Source organism: Taeniopygia guttata, chromosome 7 (assembly GCF_048771995.1).
Source record: "Taeniopygia guttata chromosome 7, bTaeGut7.mat, whole genome shotgun sequence".
Lineage (NCBI taxonomy): Eukaryota > Metazoa > Chordata > Aves > Passeriformes > Estrildidae > Taeniopygia > Taeniopygia guttata.
In genome coordinates, this window is record NC_133032.1 from 26,920,003 (window position 1) to 26,939,108 (window position 19,106).

The 19,106-nt window shown below is 38.2% G+C and overlaps 1 protein-coding gene across 14 annotated transcripts in view; it reads right to left on the bottom strand.

The window, feature by feature from the left end:
- Positions 1–398: 398 nt before the first annotated feature.
- The window catches only part of GULP1 (GULP PTB domain containing engulfment adaptor 1), a 143,783-nt gene continuing 125,075 nt past the window's right edge, over positions 399–19,106 (bottom strand). For 5 of the 14 annotated variants that reach the window (XM_030277873.4, XM_030277867.4, XM_072931600.1 and 2 more), the window contains 5 exons: positions 16,957–17,181; positions 14,054–14,192; positions 7,367–7,461; positions 5,696–5,731; positions 399–2,426 (listed from right to left, as the gene is read on the bottom strand). In XM_030277873.4, coding sequence (XP_030133733.1) covers positions 2,355–2,426; positions 5,696–5,731; positions 7,367–7,461; positions 14,054–14,192; positions 16,957–17,181 — 567 coding nt within the window. In that variant the 3' untranslated portion in view covers positions 399–2,354. The remainder of the gene's footprint in view (positions 2,427–5,695; positions 5,732–7,366; positions 7,462–14,053; positions 14,193–16,956; positions 17,182–19,106) is intronic. The other 9 variants (XM_032749471.3, XM_030277882.4, XM_072931603.1 and 6 more) reach the window with 5 other exon arrangements.

Below are 19,106 nucleotides of genomic sequence, written 5' to 3' on the forward strand. Positions count from 1 at the left end.
TTCTAAGGCTCAGAAAAACTTCAATTATTATCCTTCCCTCCTTAAATAGTCAGTCAGGAGCCAAGTATAATGAGCAGAGGAGTTTGGGGGGAAAAAAGGCAAAAAGTCAATTAAATCCAGGAAGCACTGCAGAGAGACTTACTCCCTAATTGTCAGTATTACACAGCTGCATCTAGAACAAGATTTTTCTCTGCTGATTGCAGATTAGCCCAAACTCAGTAATAAAAAGGATTGGAGTCATTCCCTGTCTGAGATCAGATCCTTTCCAAACGTGACTTTTGACCCATTCCAGCTCTAAACCCTCTTTTGTGACAGATCCAGCCCAATATTTAACCACCATCCCACCCTTCTTTCTAACTGGGCATTTTAGTGGATGAACACTGTGTTCCAGGAGGCAATTTATTTAAAAACATTTATTTTAGGCAAAATTAAACAGACATTTGAGATTACATAGAAATACAGTTTCCAATTGGATCACATAAAAATTAAAAATGCACTGTTGTGTTGATTTAAGTATTTTTGTATGCATTGACCAGGTATATAAGATTTAACCATGCCATTTGCAGTCAACTATCATAAAAATCAGTAACGAAAAAGGTTTCTTAAAATGTGCAAATATTATCTTAGTGTTACCATTGATAATAAATGACCACTAAATAGATGCTTATTATGTAAAGCTTTTTAAAGTACAATAAAAATACAAATTCTATTTGTTAAAAAAGGCCATTGCTATGGCTACTAAACATCCTCATTATACAAATTCGAAAATACTATATGACAAACAAAATTATAAAGACTTTTCTTTATGAAACATATACTATTCTATTTGTTAGTGATTTCATATATTTTTATATATATATATATTTCTCTATAATACTCTATATGAATGATGAACTCAGAATAAGAGAGAGGAAGACAAATGCAATTCAGGATGTTAAGGCCCCAGTTCAGCAAGGTACCTGAGGATGTGTCAAACCCAGCAGAGGAACAATCCCATTCTTTTAGAGGACTCCAAAGCTACATGCACAAGTACTTTGTTGAACAGGCATAAATATACTCGTGATAAAATTGAAAAATGTGGTTTTGGTGTAAACTGCGACTGTTAAGGACAAAACTATAAGTATCAGCAAAAAGCCTCTCATAAAAAAAAAAATCTGAACATTTTGGGAGGGGGGATTTCCACATTTGTATGTTTTTAAGGGAAAATACTAGAGGTTTGAAACCTTTGAATTGAATTCATGATGCTAATTTTCTGAGATAGGTTTAAGATGGAGTTTTATTGCTTATGAGAAAGATTAATGAAGAGTATGCATAGACATGTCAGCATTCATCTCACCAGCAGCTGAGAATTTTGGTGTGCAGGTATTTCTGTAACAGGAACAACCAGTGAGTAAAAAGGACTTACTAATGGTTGATTCTCTGCAGAAAGCCTCAACATTAAGGACGTGGAACACTAAAGAAGAGAGTAAAAGAATTATACTCAACAGAGCCTGGCTGTAAACACTCAGGTGTTTAAAGTAATTACAGAACTGAGCCCAGTGCCTGCTTATACACAAAATTACATAAGTTCCTAAGTAAATGCAAGACCATAATCTTCCTTTTAAGTTATGGCTAGTATGTAATGGATTCCAAGGTACATACTTTACACTTCAGCTATAAAATACCAAAACAAAGGGCAGTTGCCTTGCCATTCTGCAATTTAGCAGTTCTTCTAGGCTCATTAAGCACTAATTAGCAGAATAACAACTTGTTAGTTTCTAAACCATGAATGAAGGACCTAAAATCTGGATTGTATAAACCAATGAAAACATCTGTACAGGATAGTGACCACACACAGTGATGGAAATCAATCACACTGCATCCAGATTTTCTTTTAAAGTATATAGTAATGGTTAGTATTTGATGCTTTTTTCACTGCAAATTGAAATTTTTGTAGCAGATATTAATAATTTTACTGCTTGAATATTAAATAATCCCTTAGAAGCATAATTTCAAAATGCTGCCAGGTAAAGTATTATGTAGAATTCATGCCTGCACATTTGCAGAGACAGACAGAGAGAGAGGTATGAGTGACCTTTCTGAAGAACTTTTCCAAGCTAATAGTTATAATAAACTCGGGCCAAAATGTGACAGAAAGAAACACAACAGCGTAATTTAAGCCATAATTCATAAACAAATACAACTTTTTACATTTGTACAGGGAAAGACTGGAAATAATTTGATTTTTTACAGAAGCAAGCCTCACAAAAGTTTACATGTTGAAAAAAGCAATTTTTGGCACATGGACAGTATCTGTGAGTACATGTTCAGAAATAAAAACACTGTGGAGGAAATTCACATTGACTTTCTTGGCATCAGCACCTGCTGTCTAGTGGGTCAAGACAAAATACTGTGCCTTCAAGAGTTAATCCCATTTTGAACCCCTCCTGCAATGAAACAAGACATCATTAGTAAAGAGCCAAGTGAGTTCTGGAGGATTACATTCTCCTTGTAAAAGCATTTAAATCCAAGCATATCTTTAGGCAGACAAACTGCAATGATACTTCAGCCTGAATTCACAAATATTTACATTATTTGGTCAGCCACTTTTTAGTAAGTCTTAGTGGTTAACTCATAAAAGATGTACACCATACAAAAGCATAGCTACAGTACATACATAAAGTGAAGAAAATACTATAGAATAACAACACTGAGTATTCTTGTGCATAGGTTGACAGAAATCCAAACAAGTTTGACTTGTTGTTCCTGAGTAAAGTTCAAGAAGATTTATATTGAAAAATACAGCTATGACATGGGCATTTTACTGATACAAGGTGTCTCCTGTGTTCTGTAGTGCTGTAAGAGCAGATCAGCAAAAGCGCTGACTGCCCCACCTCAGGGGGCTGCTCTGAATTGCTCCCAGTGCAGTTAAATTGACAGGGCTCTACTGCCCACTGCTACCTGAGTTTCATGAAAAAGGCAATTAAAATCATACTTGCTCAATTGCAAGTGAAAGAACTGTTAATTTTAAAGGCACGTAACAGTAAAATAAAACACAGTGATATTTTGAAAGTGCAATGAGTTGCTTTAAAAGTTGAGACCAAAATTCCTCAGTTTACTGACATTCATTTTATTATTAGAAACACAAAAACGATTATAAGCTGGATGCTACCACCTCCTCTACAAAAAAGAAATTAATTTTACAAATACCTTTTTTTGTACGCTTTCATACACGCTTGGCTTGCTAAAGGTACTTAATTCACACCAGTCCTAAAGTTACAACCTCACTTTTAAAACAGGAAAACTCTTATTTTCATTTCTCTTTCTGCATTAAAAGAAGCTGAACAATTGTGGCTTGACCCTCAAAAGCCACCTTGAAGTCAAGAAAATTTCGGCCTGTTGGGTGAAAATACTTTGAAGGTTTAAGCAATTGGAAACAGGGCTCTGACTAGAAATGCCATGAGAACATGAACTCCAGTGGCAGCTGTCGCAGTGCTCTGTTCAGTGAGAGTGCTGATTGTGTGCTATGAAATCAGTAACAGGCCCTTTCATCATGAAAATATCTTGTAAACAAGATAAATCTTTTTGTAAAACCATCTGTATGGGGATGAGGCACAAACTCAAGTCTTTCCCTCATAAGCACAGCAGTACTCAAGACCATACCTTTTGGGTTTAGAAGATAAATCCCACGTCAAACCAACTTAATTTTAAACAAATTCAAATCACAGGTTAACACTTGAAAAGTGTATGAATATCTAATAACCCTGCCAGCTACTGCTATCAGGAGAATAATGTGGAAAAACAGAACAAACCTCTTGGCAATAGTTACTAAATGGTCTGAGAATTTTCAAGTAAAAACTGCTTTTTCCTAAAGGGGGATCCATACTGAGCAAGTAGCAGCACTGTGGTGTAAACATTTGACTGTGCTACCCAGTTTGCTCTACCTGGGTGACACAGTGCTGCCAAGGCTCACTTGTGTATGTATGTAATGTATGTAAGTAATGGTATTGTACTAAGGGATATGATTGATGCCCTAAAGAGAGGAGCAAAGATTTTTTTCACTCAAAACAACTCAAAACCAATCCCTCTTCCAAAACCAGCTTTTTGTTGGAGTCAAGGATACAAAGATGTGAACTATTCTGGTTAAAATCAGTAAGCAGTACAAGACAACTTGCACTTTATCAGAAGATAAATTTGTCAGAGTCAATCTTATGGCTCAGAAGTTCACTCACTTATCACTTCACAGTGACTTCACTCAATGAGCTTAAGTCAGCACAAACCCAACGAAGCAATGACAAATTTACATATCTCCAAGAAGAGCATTTAGAGGGCTGAGCATAACTTATTTGAGATGGAAAGATGTCAAGTCTACTGACTGCTTCAGGGCATGCAGGGAGAATGGCTTGCAGCTCCTGGAAGCTTTCTGATATTAACTACCTAGAGATTTTAATGAATTATAGCAGCTGCTGCTGGTGTGATTCATGATCCAGGGAAACTTCTCCTCACTGCAAGATTTCTGGGAAAGTAGACATTCATTTTATTCATGTCTAGACACAGTCAAAGTAAAGATGAAAATATGTTTCAGCATAAGGGTGCAGGGAAACAGGAGGTTGGACAGTCATCAGAGAGAGGCCTGAGCTATAAAAGTCACATCTCTGCAAATGTTTGAGTTTTAAGCTCTCCAGAAAGATCAACAGAGATTGGACTGAGAAATGGAATAGAAAGATCAACTGTGAAATTTGGATCCTCGCTGAAGTTCAAAAATAAGTGTTCCCCTAGAGGCCAGGGAACTTCATCTGTTCTCATTAAGTTCAGAATGCAGGTTGCAAAGGAAAAGCACCCACTACTCAAGAGTTTATTCTCCAGTGCCTCTTCTGTGCTTGCTCTCCTCTCCCACTTTGTTCCCAAAAGCACAAGGCCAGATCAGAACAGCTTTTCTGCACACAGGGCGTGTGTGCTGAGGCACCTCACATGTTCCTCACAAGAAACAGGCAAAGAGAGTTTGGGCTGCTCCAATCAGGCTGGCACATCCTCACTGCAGGCTGAGCTCTATCCAACACCACGGTGCAGGAAGTTTATACTTGGGACTGTTTGCTAGGTGTCTGTAAAACACTTACCTTCACAGATCTAATGGAATACAAAATTACTGACACCCAGGCTGTGCTTCCATAATGCAAAGATTTATTCACTGCATTTCAGAAAAGAAGAGAGGCCCACACTTCTCTTCCACGTTTCTCACTGTTGTATTTCCAGAGCATGTTACGTGTTCTGTGCTCTCACCTTCCTCAAAGGCTGTGTCTAACAGCTGTTGAGACCAGCACAGCTGCTTCTGCTCCTTGAAAAGTTTTAAATCATTATGTCCAAACAAAGACTTGCTCTCAAACGTGGTTGTACTAACACAATCTCTGTACTAAAGGTTTTTGTACTAAAGGTGACAATCTGATAATGGCAACTGGAGATTTCACAAGTACACATGGAAAACAAACAGCAGTCAAAACAAAGGCTTAGTATTAGCACCTGGCAAGACAGAGTAAAGAAAACAACCATCAGCTGTCCCTAACTTAGAGCTTGTGGAGGCCTCCAAAAATGAAAACAGCTCTGACTCAGAATTCTATATAAAAAAACATAAATCTTGAAATTTTTATACATAAATACGCATAAAAATAGAAACACAAGACAAACATGTGCAGATTTCAATTGCAAATGCTTTAAATACCATTATTAAAATATGATATACCAACCATCGCTGACGCTGTGCACCCAGGAAAGCATAAGAAGATAAAAGAGACATTAGGAAAAGCATGTTTCAATCTGTATTTTGCACCAATCACAGTAAAATAACTGTACACTGTCTTTGCTTTGGCTCAAGTTAGAATATGGGGATTTTTCATACCCTTTCAGCTGTACACTTGCTCTCAGCTGGACCATAAACGTCATGTTTTGTGCTTTCATAAAGGCCCACTAATTAATTTTTAGCAAATAGCTGATATGATAGGGAGGGATTGCCTTTCTTCACAAGAGGACACAGTAACACCCTAATGCTTGGGGGTTTTGTTATTGATTGGTTGTCTCCTTCTTTTAGATCAATAGAGTACAAACAATGATGGGAGATTTTCATTTCAATATTAAATTTGACATTTAATTGTGACATTTAAATATTGACATACCATTATTAGTGGTAACCACAGTTGCTACAGTTTAATTTTCCCTAAAACAATGGAAATGTTAATATATCAATGGGAGGTGCTGTAAGATTTGGGGTGTGTGTTTAAGGGCTGGGTAACTACATTATGGCATTCACAAAACACCAGCCTGTTGTTGGAATTGTAAAGAAGACAGTTTTGGCTTTTAGCTGCTCTTTGAAATTATATGAGGGACTAAGAAGCTAAATTTCTTCACTGTGAATAGAGTTTGTCAGTGGAACCATCCTGAACTGACAAAGAAAAGAAAATGGACTCAGGAAAGCGAAATGGTATTTCAATCTTATTTAAACAATTTTTAAAAGCCTCTGCTGCTCTCTAGGTGGGAGAGAGGAACAGAAGGAGACCGAGAGCAAAAACTCTTGGATTTTGTGGGCTCCTAAGAGACAAGAGGGCTGGAAACCCTGGGAACACTTTCTGCTGAGGTGCCAGGATCCTAGAAATTCAAGTTTCTATTATTTCCAGGCTTTTCTTTTGCTGGCAGGCTGCTTAAAAAAATACTAGAGATAAGCTGGCAAGAAACTAGAAGTTTTGAAAGCCTGACTGCAGAGAATCATTTGTTCCAAAACTTCAGAACTTTCTCCTAGAATTGTTTCACAACTGGGTCAAATAACTGAATGGACAATGTTGAGTGTTTCAGAATCAACAAACATTTTCTGATAAAAACACAACAATTCAGAATTCTTTAATCAATTTTCCAGAGTTTAATTGCCCCAGGGTGCCATAGAGCTGTTTTTAAAGACAGCAGAAAACTGCCATGGACTCAGAAGCACCAAAGTCTGCCCAATGCTGAGAGAAAACAAAGTGATGTCACTAAGGGAAAGAGGAGGCTACATTGGGATGGTGATTGCTGCACCTGGAGATCAAGGGATCTGGAGGACTCTTGGCTCAGCTCACTTTTTCATCTCTCTCAGTCCCTTCCCAGGTAACAGTTCCCAAATCATTTTGGTTACAGTGCTGAGAAAACCTTCATTAGTGTAGCCAACTGTATTGGTAACAGGTGAGGCTCTTGAGGCAAACCCAAACTCCAGCTCAAAGACCAGAGATAAACTTACAGAAGGAACAGTCAGAAACAGGGGTCACTCTGCATTAGTGTGTGCTTTGTGGAACACAGTTTCAGAATATGGTAAGCACATATTTCAAGAATAGGCACACAGCCATCAAAACCCACGTAAGTCAGTAGTTACCTGCATCTCATCTAGTTTGGATTGAATGTCTGGAGGGAAATCTCCTGCTCCACAGCTAAAAGGGTCAAAAGGTTCTGCTCCAAAAAGGTCTCTCTCTGCAACGACAGAAAAGTGAGTCACTGGGAGAACAGGTATGGGCCAGGACAACAGCACTCTGAAAAAGCCACCTTACATCTCCTCCTGAGCTGAGTGTCAGCACCGCCAGACACACCACTCATTAACCACAGCTTTTAACGTCCCAGTTTGCAAGCCAGGTCTTGGGCAGTTTACCAAACCTTAATACTCAAATATTTTTCCAAGAACACTACTGGACTTCTGTTTAAGCCACTCTTTATCTTCCTTTAATGCTTGTGCCTTCTAGAGATCCGGGGGGAAGTTGCTGCTCTTGGAAGACGGCATCATATTCTGATGTGTGCTCTGGAGTCTGTGTGTAGAAGGAGTTTTAGAAATCAAGTGGAAGCAACTGGACATGAGTGGCCAAATTTCATCTCTAAATTATGTCAACAACAAATTATCAACCAACTAATCTTTGTGTCCCCTGTCTGCCACTCCTCAGGTTAAGGATGTTTTTGTGAGACAAGGGAATACTCAGGCAAGGCAAGGACTTTGTTTGATACAGTTCCTCAATGAGCAACTAGTAGTAATTAAAACTAGAAACAATCAGAGTTTTAAGATCTTAAATAAGATCACATCAAGAAAGAAAAAGTAATTTAAAAAAAACCCCAGAAAACCACAAGACCATGAATAGTCACTTTAGCTAAAATTCCACTAAATTTGGGTGCATAAATAGAATTAATGCAAATTTCCCTTTCTCAATACCAAAACCTTCTGACTCTTTCTTAATGGCAGTTTGCATTCTAGTGGTCAAGTGGGAGGGGAGGTGTTTCTTTTTTTGTCTGGGTAAGAAGAAACACCTCAAATACAATTGGGTTCTTTTTTCATATTAGACCAGCATAGTTTTTTATATCTGCCTGCTCAAATATTTTTTGGTTTTTCATGTTTTGGTTGCTTTTTCCTCCTTAATAATAGATTTTTCTTCCCTACAGTTAAAGGCTCCATCTCTAAACACTTTTCCCATCTCACACTGGATTAAACTACAGCAGTTAAAAAAAAAAAATTTGCTAACCCAACCCAACCCCACTGATTGCAGAACCTATAGAACCAAGTTCCTCCAACCTTGTCATTGGTGGAGAGAAGACCAGAATCATTAGGAGATCTCCTCTCTCCTAACTTTCACGGCTGCCTAGCAAGAAACCTGACAAGCATTCTGTCTGCCTCAAAACAATTTTAGTTTTTGAGCGTGACAATAAGGGGAGCAATAGTAACCCTGAAGTGACTGGACAGTTAGGCACAAAATTCACCCTTAACTCCTGAGCTCTGGGTGACAATTAACTGCTGGACCCAACTCCCTCACTGCAGTGTTCCCAGTCCCATTATCAGTGGCGCAGCACCTGCTTACAGCTGCACAGCTGGTTTGATTTTGGCATCCTTCGAGGCAGAATTTTACACCTGTGTTCTCTGGGGTCATGCAGACAACAGTTATTGTGCATATCAGTCTGTCAGGGCTTTGCCCTTATCAATTAGGTGTTACCTGGCTGCACAGCAGGCATTTTAAACTACTGGGAACTACCATCATTTGCTCCTACAATAAAGTACAGAAATTCCCATGATAAAGTTCAGAAATTTGACCAGAACTTGATTGATTACATATTTTAAAAACTGTGGCTAAACAGCTACAAACTGTCACAAGGGATCAGGAGATGGCCCAGATAAGAGAGCCTTGTTCCAAGAGTCCACTAGAGCCAAGCAGAAATCCAGTCTTTCCTGGCAAAGGCAGACCACCTGCAGGCAAGAGAGACTTTAACTTGGATAATCTAATGTAAAAATTAGGTTCTCCCTCATCTTTTGCCTCTTTCACAGCCAAAATGGGTCTGCTCCAGTATAACCAGTGTCCTGAAATGCTCTGATGCTCCTAGCAAATAACCTTCAGATGTGTAGCAGCTTTGACTTGCAATCTAACCTCAACTGGGCAAAAAAGTGATTCTGCTTTATAACCCTCAACAGTTCATGGTTCATTATGTAGGTCCATTTTCTTTCTTTTTACCTTTAAAAGGAGCTGACAGCTTTCTCTGTGGTCAGACAATAGAAAGCAGACAGTTCCAACACCAGGGCTTAACGAACATTCTATGAATGTATTTAGGAAAAAATGGTGAAAGACAAAACTCCTGCATGTAATTCATACTGAATTATGAACTTATGGCTATTTTTAAAAGCAAGTATTTTGTACACTATTATGGTTATTATTCATGTCTTATTATTAGGCTTTTATTAATGAAAGCCCTTAGCCCTTAGCTCATTAGCAGGAGAACAGCAGAAGTTTTACCTCCTTTAATGTCACTCCTTTCTTTAATGTGAAAGATTTCTGAATTTATACTGTATACAAGGCAGAATTTAAAACCAACCAGAGTGTGACTTATTCCAAGTGACAGAGCCTAGTAAAACCTGCACAGAGTCAAATTCAAAATAAAGAAGCATTACCTAGCTGGGTTTCTGGCTATCACTTGGGGAATTATCTCTATCATAACTTGCTATCCATTTCAGCTGAAGAAGTCCACAGAACAGCTGCTTTTCTGCATTTAAAGTTTGAGTGTTATAAGAGAGGCTGCACTGCTAAGAGGCAGGAAGGGACAAAGTTCCATGGAATATTTTCAGTAGCATTGTCTTTATTTGCCTCAAGAACAAAAGCTGAAGAACATGTAAAATTGAGAAATATGAAGATTTCATCCCTGCAGGGCTGCACTATTCCTTGGGATATCCATAAGCTTATCATCAACCAGTGTTCACTCCACTCATGATGGAGGGGGGGCTCCTTTTTAGCACAGATGGCACAAATTGGTAACTTTTTATTTCAGGCTAGAGTATTTGCATGAAAATTAGCTATAACAAGAATATCTTGCCTGGCACACTCTCCAAAATTACTGTAGCATAGACAGGCATTTCTTTCTCCAATAAACAGCAACCAGGAAGCCTTTGAAAATTATCCTTTCAAACAGTACAAATAATTTCCTTTCCCTTTCTCATTCCTTTCTGGATGGATATAATTTCACAGGCTGCAAAACTGACCCACAAATTCAAAAGCCATGAAATGATGTTTTAGATCCTCAGCTCAGACCACAGGATAACATGAACAAGTAATAAATTCTGGGACCTGACATTCAGGAGAACAAACATATAATACTGGAGAACAGCTACCTGCACTCTATGATAAATTCAGAATTAGTAATTACTAAGCAAAAGTACAAATATTTGGCTTTTCTGCTGCGCTTGACATCCCAATCTCTACTTCAGCTCTCATCCAGGCACACAGCTATGCTGATATATGCTTTGCCCAGATGGAGAGGCTGTGGTGACAAAAATGAATCACACTGAGAGAGAATCACACAAAGAAATATTTGGAATAAACAGAGAGGGAAATCCAGAAAACCTTTCCTTTAGCTGCAGGCTATTCCATATTTTTTTCATTGGAAATTATTACATCCATTATTCTGACAAAATAGTCCTAAATATCTGGAGAAAAAGAGCACCTTGGAGCAGATTTCTGCATCTGCCAGTTGTGACCTTGATGCATTTCATTATGCATTTGTGTGAAATAAATTGAACAACTCAGTAGAGGATATCCTCTACAGTTCTTTTCCGAGATATGAAACTAATGCTCTCCCAACAAGAAATATAAGTTAATACCTCCTTTAATGAAATAAAATTAATGAACTAATTCTGACCATTCAGAAAACTTATAAGAACAATTACAAGTGCTTACTCCATGAGGAAGAAGCAGTATGCAATCTCTAACATTGCATTTTTGGTTGCATTACACTATGTTGCAATTATTACCCAAAGAGAGTGCATTTGACCAGTCTGCAGCCTCCTGTACAAAAATTATGCCATGTTCTCCTTTAAATAGGTAAACCCCATTTGTATGCTATTGCTGGTACAGCCTGTAGTGAGCAGACATTTAGTGAGCAGTCCTGTTGGAACACTAACTCAAAATCTCAAGATTTAATTCATTTTTTAAAGCCTAAATGGTTTGGAAATAGCTGTCTTTAAAAAAAAAAAAAAAAAAGGAAATAAATTAAAAAGGTCACTGTTGCTCTGCTCTAGTTTTAAAAGGTGAGGTTTCTTAAACTACATGCTGTGAGCTCAGCAAAGCAGAGGTACCATTTATCACCACACAATTGTTTTTCCTGTGAAATCACCAAGGGAAGAACTGGTAAGCAAAATTCTAACTCTGGGCATTCCTTTGTATGGGAAGCTGAACTGTCACCCTGGTGCCAGCAATCACCTATGGAACTCGATCTTGGAGGAATGAAAAGTGCTTGGTATTGTTGCAGGTTTCCTACAAATGTCCATGCCTTTCCAGGGCACTGCTATTTTTGGCTGGTTTATCAAACTGGCCAGTAGACAAACAAGATGAACTTTGGCTTTTAAAAGCACATTTTGCTTGAGCAGCACAAGTGGCCTCCTTGGGTAACAGGTCCCACTTAGGCAAAAGAAATAATGAGATGATGCTAACAAATAGATGGCAAACCCTCATCTTTCTCCTTCTTTACTACTGAACGTGAGACAGGTGAAAGTTAAAAAGTTATAAAATCCAACAAAATCACCCTGTAATTTCACCAAAACAACTCTGTGCAGTGCAGTGATAAAGAAAGTAGAGATAGGAACAGGAAAAGATGATCTCAGAAAATGGAGACTCCAAACTTTGGGTCTCCTTGGTTGCCAGCCCCTCTGACTTGTACTGGAGAAAGAAATGCCAGCTTGCTGGTACAGGCAGCAGTGACACCACAGAGCAATGCATTATTGCACATGGTTACAGTAATGGGACATTGCATAGCCTGAACAAGCTTATGGGAGCTGAACTTTCTCATCTGGGACAGTAAAGCCCTTGTTTGATGATAAAATATTCCTCTCCCGTTTCAATGACACTCTGAAATATGCCAAAAAGCATTAATAGCTGATGAACACAGTCATTTTCAACACAGAAAGTACCATGACACAGACTGAAAGAGTAGGGATCAAAAGTATAAAGACCATGAATGGCTTTGTAATCTCTCCCTGAAGTGCCATCTCTGAACTATGTCATCTCAGCTGAAGGCAAATCAGTGAAGTGCAGAAGCAGCAACTACTTTAAACAATAGATACCACTGTTAGTAAGCAACTTCTTATATTTTTATTTTATATTACAAACCCTACTGCCTAAACAATTACAAATCCCATATAGCTGGAGTTTTCAAGATCCCTCAAGACTGAGTTCTGACTCCAACAAGATTTCTATGGAACTGAGGTAGGACAATAGGTAAAAAAAAAATAAACCTATAATTAAATTAAAGTTAACTTGCTATTTTTGAAGCTGTATATGCACATTTAGATCTATTTTATGGCATTGCCTGTAGTTTCAGAGAAGCAATCATTCAATTATCTATTGCAAAGCCATAAAATTCTCTCAATAGAGCAGTTCTATTTTAATATTCTAATAGAATATTCTAATATTATTTTAAATTATATGAAAATACTGACTATACTTGACAGATGTAAAATTCCGTTAGTATACTTTTTGAGAATCCCCCAGAAATTCATTAATTATATTAAAATATTCTCCTATAAAAACCCCAAGGTTCTTTATTGAATTAAGAGCCTGAACATTTACTTCTTAGAAGGCGACAGACATTCTGAGCAATGGGACCCAACAGTGCATCAGATACAGGCTTGGGGAGGGAAGACATTCACTGACTGAAGTTACAAAATGAATTTTTGTTTTTGTGCACATCTCCTATTCACTGGGGAGTTGAAAACTCTGCATCCTAGAGGCATGACCCAAAACAGCACAATCTCCTCAAAAGTGTTCATATGGTGGCAGGCAGTAACATAAATGTCCCTTATCCACTCTAAAATAGGTATCAGGAAAGATACACAGACTGGTATTTCCACAACCTCTAACATCACCTGTGCATGCCCCACTCTCCTCCCCCTCAAGGGATTTCCAAAGCTTTTAAAAAGACTTTCTGGACTCCAGAAAAAATTCCAGTCAAGTCAAGAACCTTACCCTAGATGCTTCTGACCCTTTGCAAAATGACATTGGTGTTGTCAATAACTTTTGAAAACCTTTTAGGAGTGGTTGGCAATCTGGAGAGGTTCATCAACTACAGCTAAACAAAGCTGTGCATGATATGAAAAGCAGTGTAGAAAACAGCATTCCAAGTGTCCCTGAGGGGTTTCTTCAGCTCTCCCTTGAGCATCACCATCGCCATACTTACTTCACCTGCTGCCTTCCCCAGAAATGCAGGCTCTAGGTGCTAGAACCGTGGCTTGACAGGGAAAGAACTAACAGGAATTAAAAGTATTCCTTTAAGTAGAAAAAAGAGACTGCAAAAGAAAAGCCAAGTTAAAATCCCCAACCCAACTCCTTCCAAGTGTATATGTCATAGTTTCACAGTAAGTTTAGTTATAGTGCAACTTGGCAGCAACATCAAGGACTTTGGGAAGATGGCATAAAGATGAAACGGCATTAGTGAATGTGATTTACAAAAATTGTATTTGGCTTTTCATGCAAAACGTACGTAAAACTTTAAAGATGCTTTATTTTAAAAAAATAATGTGAGCAAAAAGTAGGTCATTGGTTACAAAACTTACTGATCTCTGTAGATCTACTGGGTACTGGAGGAGGCTGTGTACCATTGCGAGTAGGTGTTGATGACTGAGGGGATATGGGAGAAAAGGGAACCATATCAAAGATGTCAGTGGAGGGTGATTTAGGTGTCACACTGCCTGCCTACAATAAGGACAATAAATATTAGGGCAATATTTCACATGAAAAAGATCACAATACTGAATTCTTCAGCATGCAGATAAGAGTCACATTTTGAAAAAAAAGTTAAAAACAACCATCAGCATGCAAACCCCAGCTCCTGACACCAAGCAAAAGGCATTTGCAGTACAGACTCTGACATGCTACCACTCCCCAGTACAAAAGCAGCACTGTAATTTTTCCATTTTCCATTGAAAATGTATCCCAGTTACACTTGAAAAGCTGTGACAAGCAGATCTCTTGCAAACATACAAGCACAGACACCTTCACGAGACCCGGTCGAGGTAATATGGCAACAACAATGTGCTCTGCTCTGGACAGCACAGAAACAAATTCAAAGATACAATCCCAGTATTTTTGGTTTACTAATTCTTCTTTACATGACCTCTTATTTAGCAGCTTAGAAAAAGTGGTATGATCAAAGCTTTAAATGTGTTTTTCCATAAGTGATAATCTAGACGTGATATACTGAATATTAATATCCAAAATAAACCTGTTGTCCTCGAAGGTAAAACTGAAGAGATTTTATTCAAAAGGCACAGGAATTTGAAAGGATTAAAAAAATAATACCAGGCAAACAAGAAACCCTAAACCCACCAATTACTCTACAGCCATATTTGGTTTTGAATGGTCCATTCCTCCTGCCACCAGTACACTACTTCAGGGCACAAGTGAGGCACAGTCAAGTTAAATATACTGAACACTGAAGACAGAGGATGAAATAGATTAAAACTGAGACTGACAAGCCGATGGCAAAACTAGTTTTGCATGTTCATGTTATTGCTGAGACAATACAGAAATCCCCACAGTGCCCTGTGTGTTAGAAAGGCCAGCCAGGCACAGTGGAACCTGCAGCTTTGAGACAAGACTCAGCTTGCACAAACTATCCACACAGACATTCTGAAGCACAAGTTAAATTAGTCACATGAATCTTTTTATTCAGAATACACAAATATGATAGCCTGGCAAGCAGGTAGCCCTTAGCACTGCTTGTCCATGAGAGTCTCATGGATAAACCCTTATTTTGGAGTCCTGCTTTCTTCAGTGCCTGTGCTGCAGACCTGCAGCTTTCCTGGGACAGCTCACATCAGATTCCTAAGCCTAGTCTACAGATGGCCCTGAACCACATCTATTTCTCTCTGGAGGTTCTCTGCAGTGGCTCTGAGAAGCAATATTGATCCACAGCCTTCCTCTGAAAGACGAAAAAACATGGGGCTTTCAAGTCCTACATTTCCTATTTCTTGGAGGTTCTGTGATTCTTAGGAGTTTTGAAGGCCTATTTTAAATTTGGATTAACATTTTTAAATTGGATTAAGTGAGATCTATAACTGTTCAATACCTAAAAGAACCTGGAGTATTTCTTCGCAGATATACAGAATCATAGCAAGCAAAAAAAAATTTCTACATTTAACATGCTGCTTTTATTTTTTGCCTTTTAAAAAAAATCCTAATCATGACCATAGTTTAATCAACTTCATAAAAGAATTAATAAAATTTCAAGATTTTAACACATCCAGAAACTCTTACTGTCCTCAACTTGAGTTACTACTGGAGTTTCAAGGATCATGTGCTGTAAAAAGATTTCAGTGCAGTTCAGACATCACAGGCTCCTGTTAGAGTCCAAGGGCCTTGCAGTAACCCTGCAGAGAGCCAGGATAATCCAGTCTGGCAGATGGCTGGATGTCTTCTGCTCCCACCCCAAGCAGGGCAATGGATGGGCTGGACCCAAAATAACCACAATAGAGAAGCACACCCTTTCCTTCATCTGAAATTGCTCTGACTGTGGATGGGCTTTTGTCAGCATCAGGAAGGTGGGGTCAGGTTTAGGGCATAAATAAATGCTTCCATCAACCATTTCCTTCAACACCCACGAGTAATCCTACAATGTCTTGGAGATCATATGTGCTAATGGAGAATCTTATTAGTTGCTAAATGTTTATAGCTATCTAGAAGACAGATAAACAGCACTTACATTCAGTTATAAATGCACCTTTTAGGGAAAAAAAAAGAAAACCCAAACTTTAGACTCATTTCCCAGTTACATTTAACTTACTGGCCATTTTGATTCTACTGATACAGTTTAATTAAAACTGTTAGTGAATTAAGAAATGTGTATTTTGAATACATATGAGCACAAGAAGCATTTTTATTTAGTGAACACATGCAGAAAGCCAGGATGGTCGCTAAAAAAAGCCAAATATTACTTGCAAATGGAAGAAAAGTTGAGTATAAGCACATGAATATGAAGAAGGAAGCAATATGCCCATTTCATATTTGAGAATAATTTTCAACCTTCATTTTGCACAGTTTTTATAAAGTATTCTAAAAGTCATTTAATGGCTTATTGCTTTTCTATTAATTCATCGGGGGAAGAAGGCCTTGAATTTGGACCTTTAGAATTGTTTTGAATTGCTATTCTTTATATAAAAAATTTAACAAAAGATGGACAGATAACCAAGATCATTAATTAACGGACTAATTTAAACATATTGGGAAAGTAAGAATTTATGTTTTGGGGATGGGAAAGAAAAAGCTCTGTAGAAAAGAGTAGCTCTTCACAAATTCCATATTTTAAGAGCACACCTAGAGAACCTAAGATTCATTCACCCTATCCTTTAGCCACTGTACAAAATGCACATTTTTAATAGAAGTTAATACACAACAGAGAACAAAAGAAAGCCAAAAATAAAAAACTAAAACGGAAAAAGCTTTTGCACAGCAAGATTACACGAGGTCTTGGGCAGCTGTATTCACTGGCAGGCTTTGGAAGACCACTTTTTGAAGGTGGTGGTATTAACAATCCAGGTGGTAGTCTAGAGTCAGGAGAACTCCTAGGAGTAAGCGTAATGGAAGAGATATCTAAACAAGGAGGTGAATCCTCATTGTTACACCAGAAAAAAGTAGAGGGTCTTTGAAACATATGTTCATCATTATCACACTTTATGTGCAGCAGCTGAAAAGGAATCACAGAAAGAGAAAACATTCTGAGGAACGGAACGTGGTAACGTCAGGAAAGAAGAAAAAAAACCACATTTTACATTTCAAAAAAGCTTGTCAGCAACTTGCTGTTCAGTGCCATAGTTACAAGATACAAAACTTGAAATTACTTCAACAAAATATAAGGATATACCACATTAAGAGGTAGCCCAGTAGCAAGTGGAACAAAGATAACTTGATCCTTGATCATTACACCAAATAAAATGAAGTCGGGCATCTTTCCCATAGTGTGTGTTGTGAGATACTAAAAAAAGTCTAAATCCAATAGCAGTCAGCAATCTCTCACATCTGCACTTGGAAATAAACAGTAGGCACAAGTCTGGGGAGAAGAGTTACTGTGCTGGTTAATGCATAGGTCAGACTTTTCTCTAACTGACTGAGGAAAAATCTACCATTTATATCCCACCAATGCTGAAAGAACAGCTCATTATTGAACTAAAATCTTCAGAGGACAGATTAATCTTTGGATCTTAACAGAAGGAAATGCACAATTGTGCAGAAAGTTCTTCTTGGCCACGAGTTCCACAGAGAGAAGGCAGGAATGGCACCTGGGCTGGAGGTGTCCTGCCTAAACCCTGTCCTACCTAATCTGTGACTAGCCTAGGCTGAGGCAGTGGCAGATGAGTGCAGCAAGAGGTTTGCTCCCCTTGTAGTGTTACACAATGGATATGTCATGATTATTTTGTCAGAAGTTTGCATAACTCAGTAGAGCAAGATTCAATTATTTTAAACCATTTTTTTTCAGTGTTATGTAGTAAAAAAAAAACATTTCCTATCCTTTTAAAATGAGTCTCAGCTTTACAGATTAACCTGGCTAAGAGTACAGGTAACTAAATGTAGTAACAATTCCATACTTGAGAATATCAAAACAACCCACAAAATTCCCTAAACATGCAATTCAGCATTAAAGGAAAAAAAAAAAAAGGTTTTCATCCCAACTTCAAAAATTTTCATACTGGAATTGTGAAATGGAGGGTTTGGAATGGTAATCAATAAAAAGAAATCAAAAAACCCAAAAAACCCACAGGAGAGACTTTTGATTATTATTTCAAGAGTATAACCAGACTACAGGTAGAAGAGTTGCAGTGCTAGTGTGCATTACTGCCATGGAATCCTTGCTGTCATACATAACTATAGGGTAAAAAAACCACCAGCCCTCAGAATAATAAACGTTCAAAAAGACTAAACACAGTGGAATTAAGAAAGCCAAATACTCCTGAAATGCAAAACAGCAAAGGATAGGTAGTTTTCACAAGAAGGTATGGATTTCACATGAAAAATCACACAGAAAGCAGCAAAATGCACATACAACCACGCAGCAAAGCCTTGAGGATGATGAATATATCTCAAATACAGGAAATGGAAAAATTCAATACAAAACCAGAATATACAGCCCTGATGTCATCTGAGCCCTGAACTGGAGCAGCCACAGGTCTCATAGTGACACTTGGGACACCACACACCCTATGAGGTGGTGAGCTTCCTACAACAGTTTTGGGAATGCACCTGCTCAGGACACAAATTTTCCCTAGGAATTTTTCCTTTTCAGAGCAGCACAGAACCCATCAGCTGCTGGGAGTGCTGCTCTGTGTCTCATCCCAGGGCCCAGAAGGACCTGCAAGGCTGATGGGCTTTCTGCTCACATCACAGGGAATGCCACCAGATGCACAAAGTGCAAGGGAGAAAGGCAGACACCCTTACTCTAAAGAATACAACCTCAAGAGGGTGTAGCTCCTGAAAATTGATACTCTTATTCCAAATTACAAAGAAAATATAGTAAAAATAATTAAATTGTCATTTTATACAGCAACTGTGTTTTGTCGGAGGCTCCCACTCAGACCTGCAGTAACAGTGGCATTGATAAAATGCTCCAATTTGGGC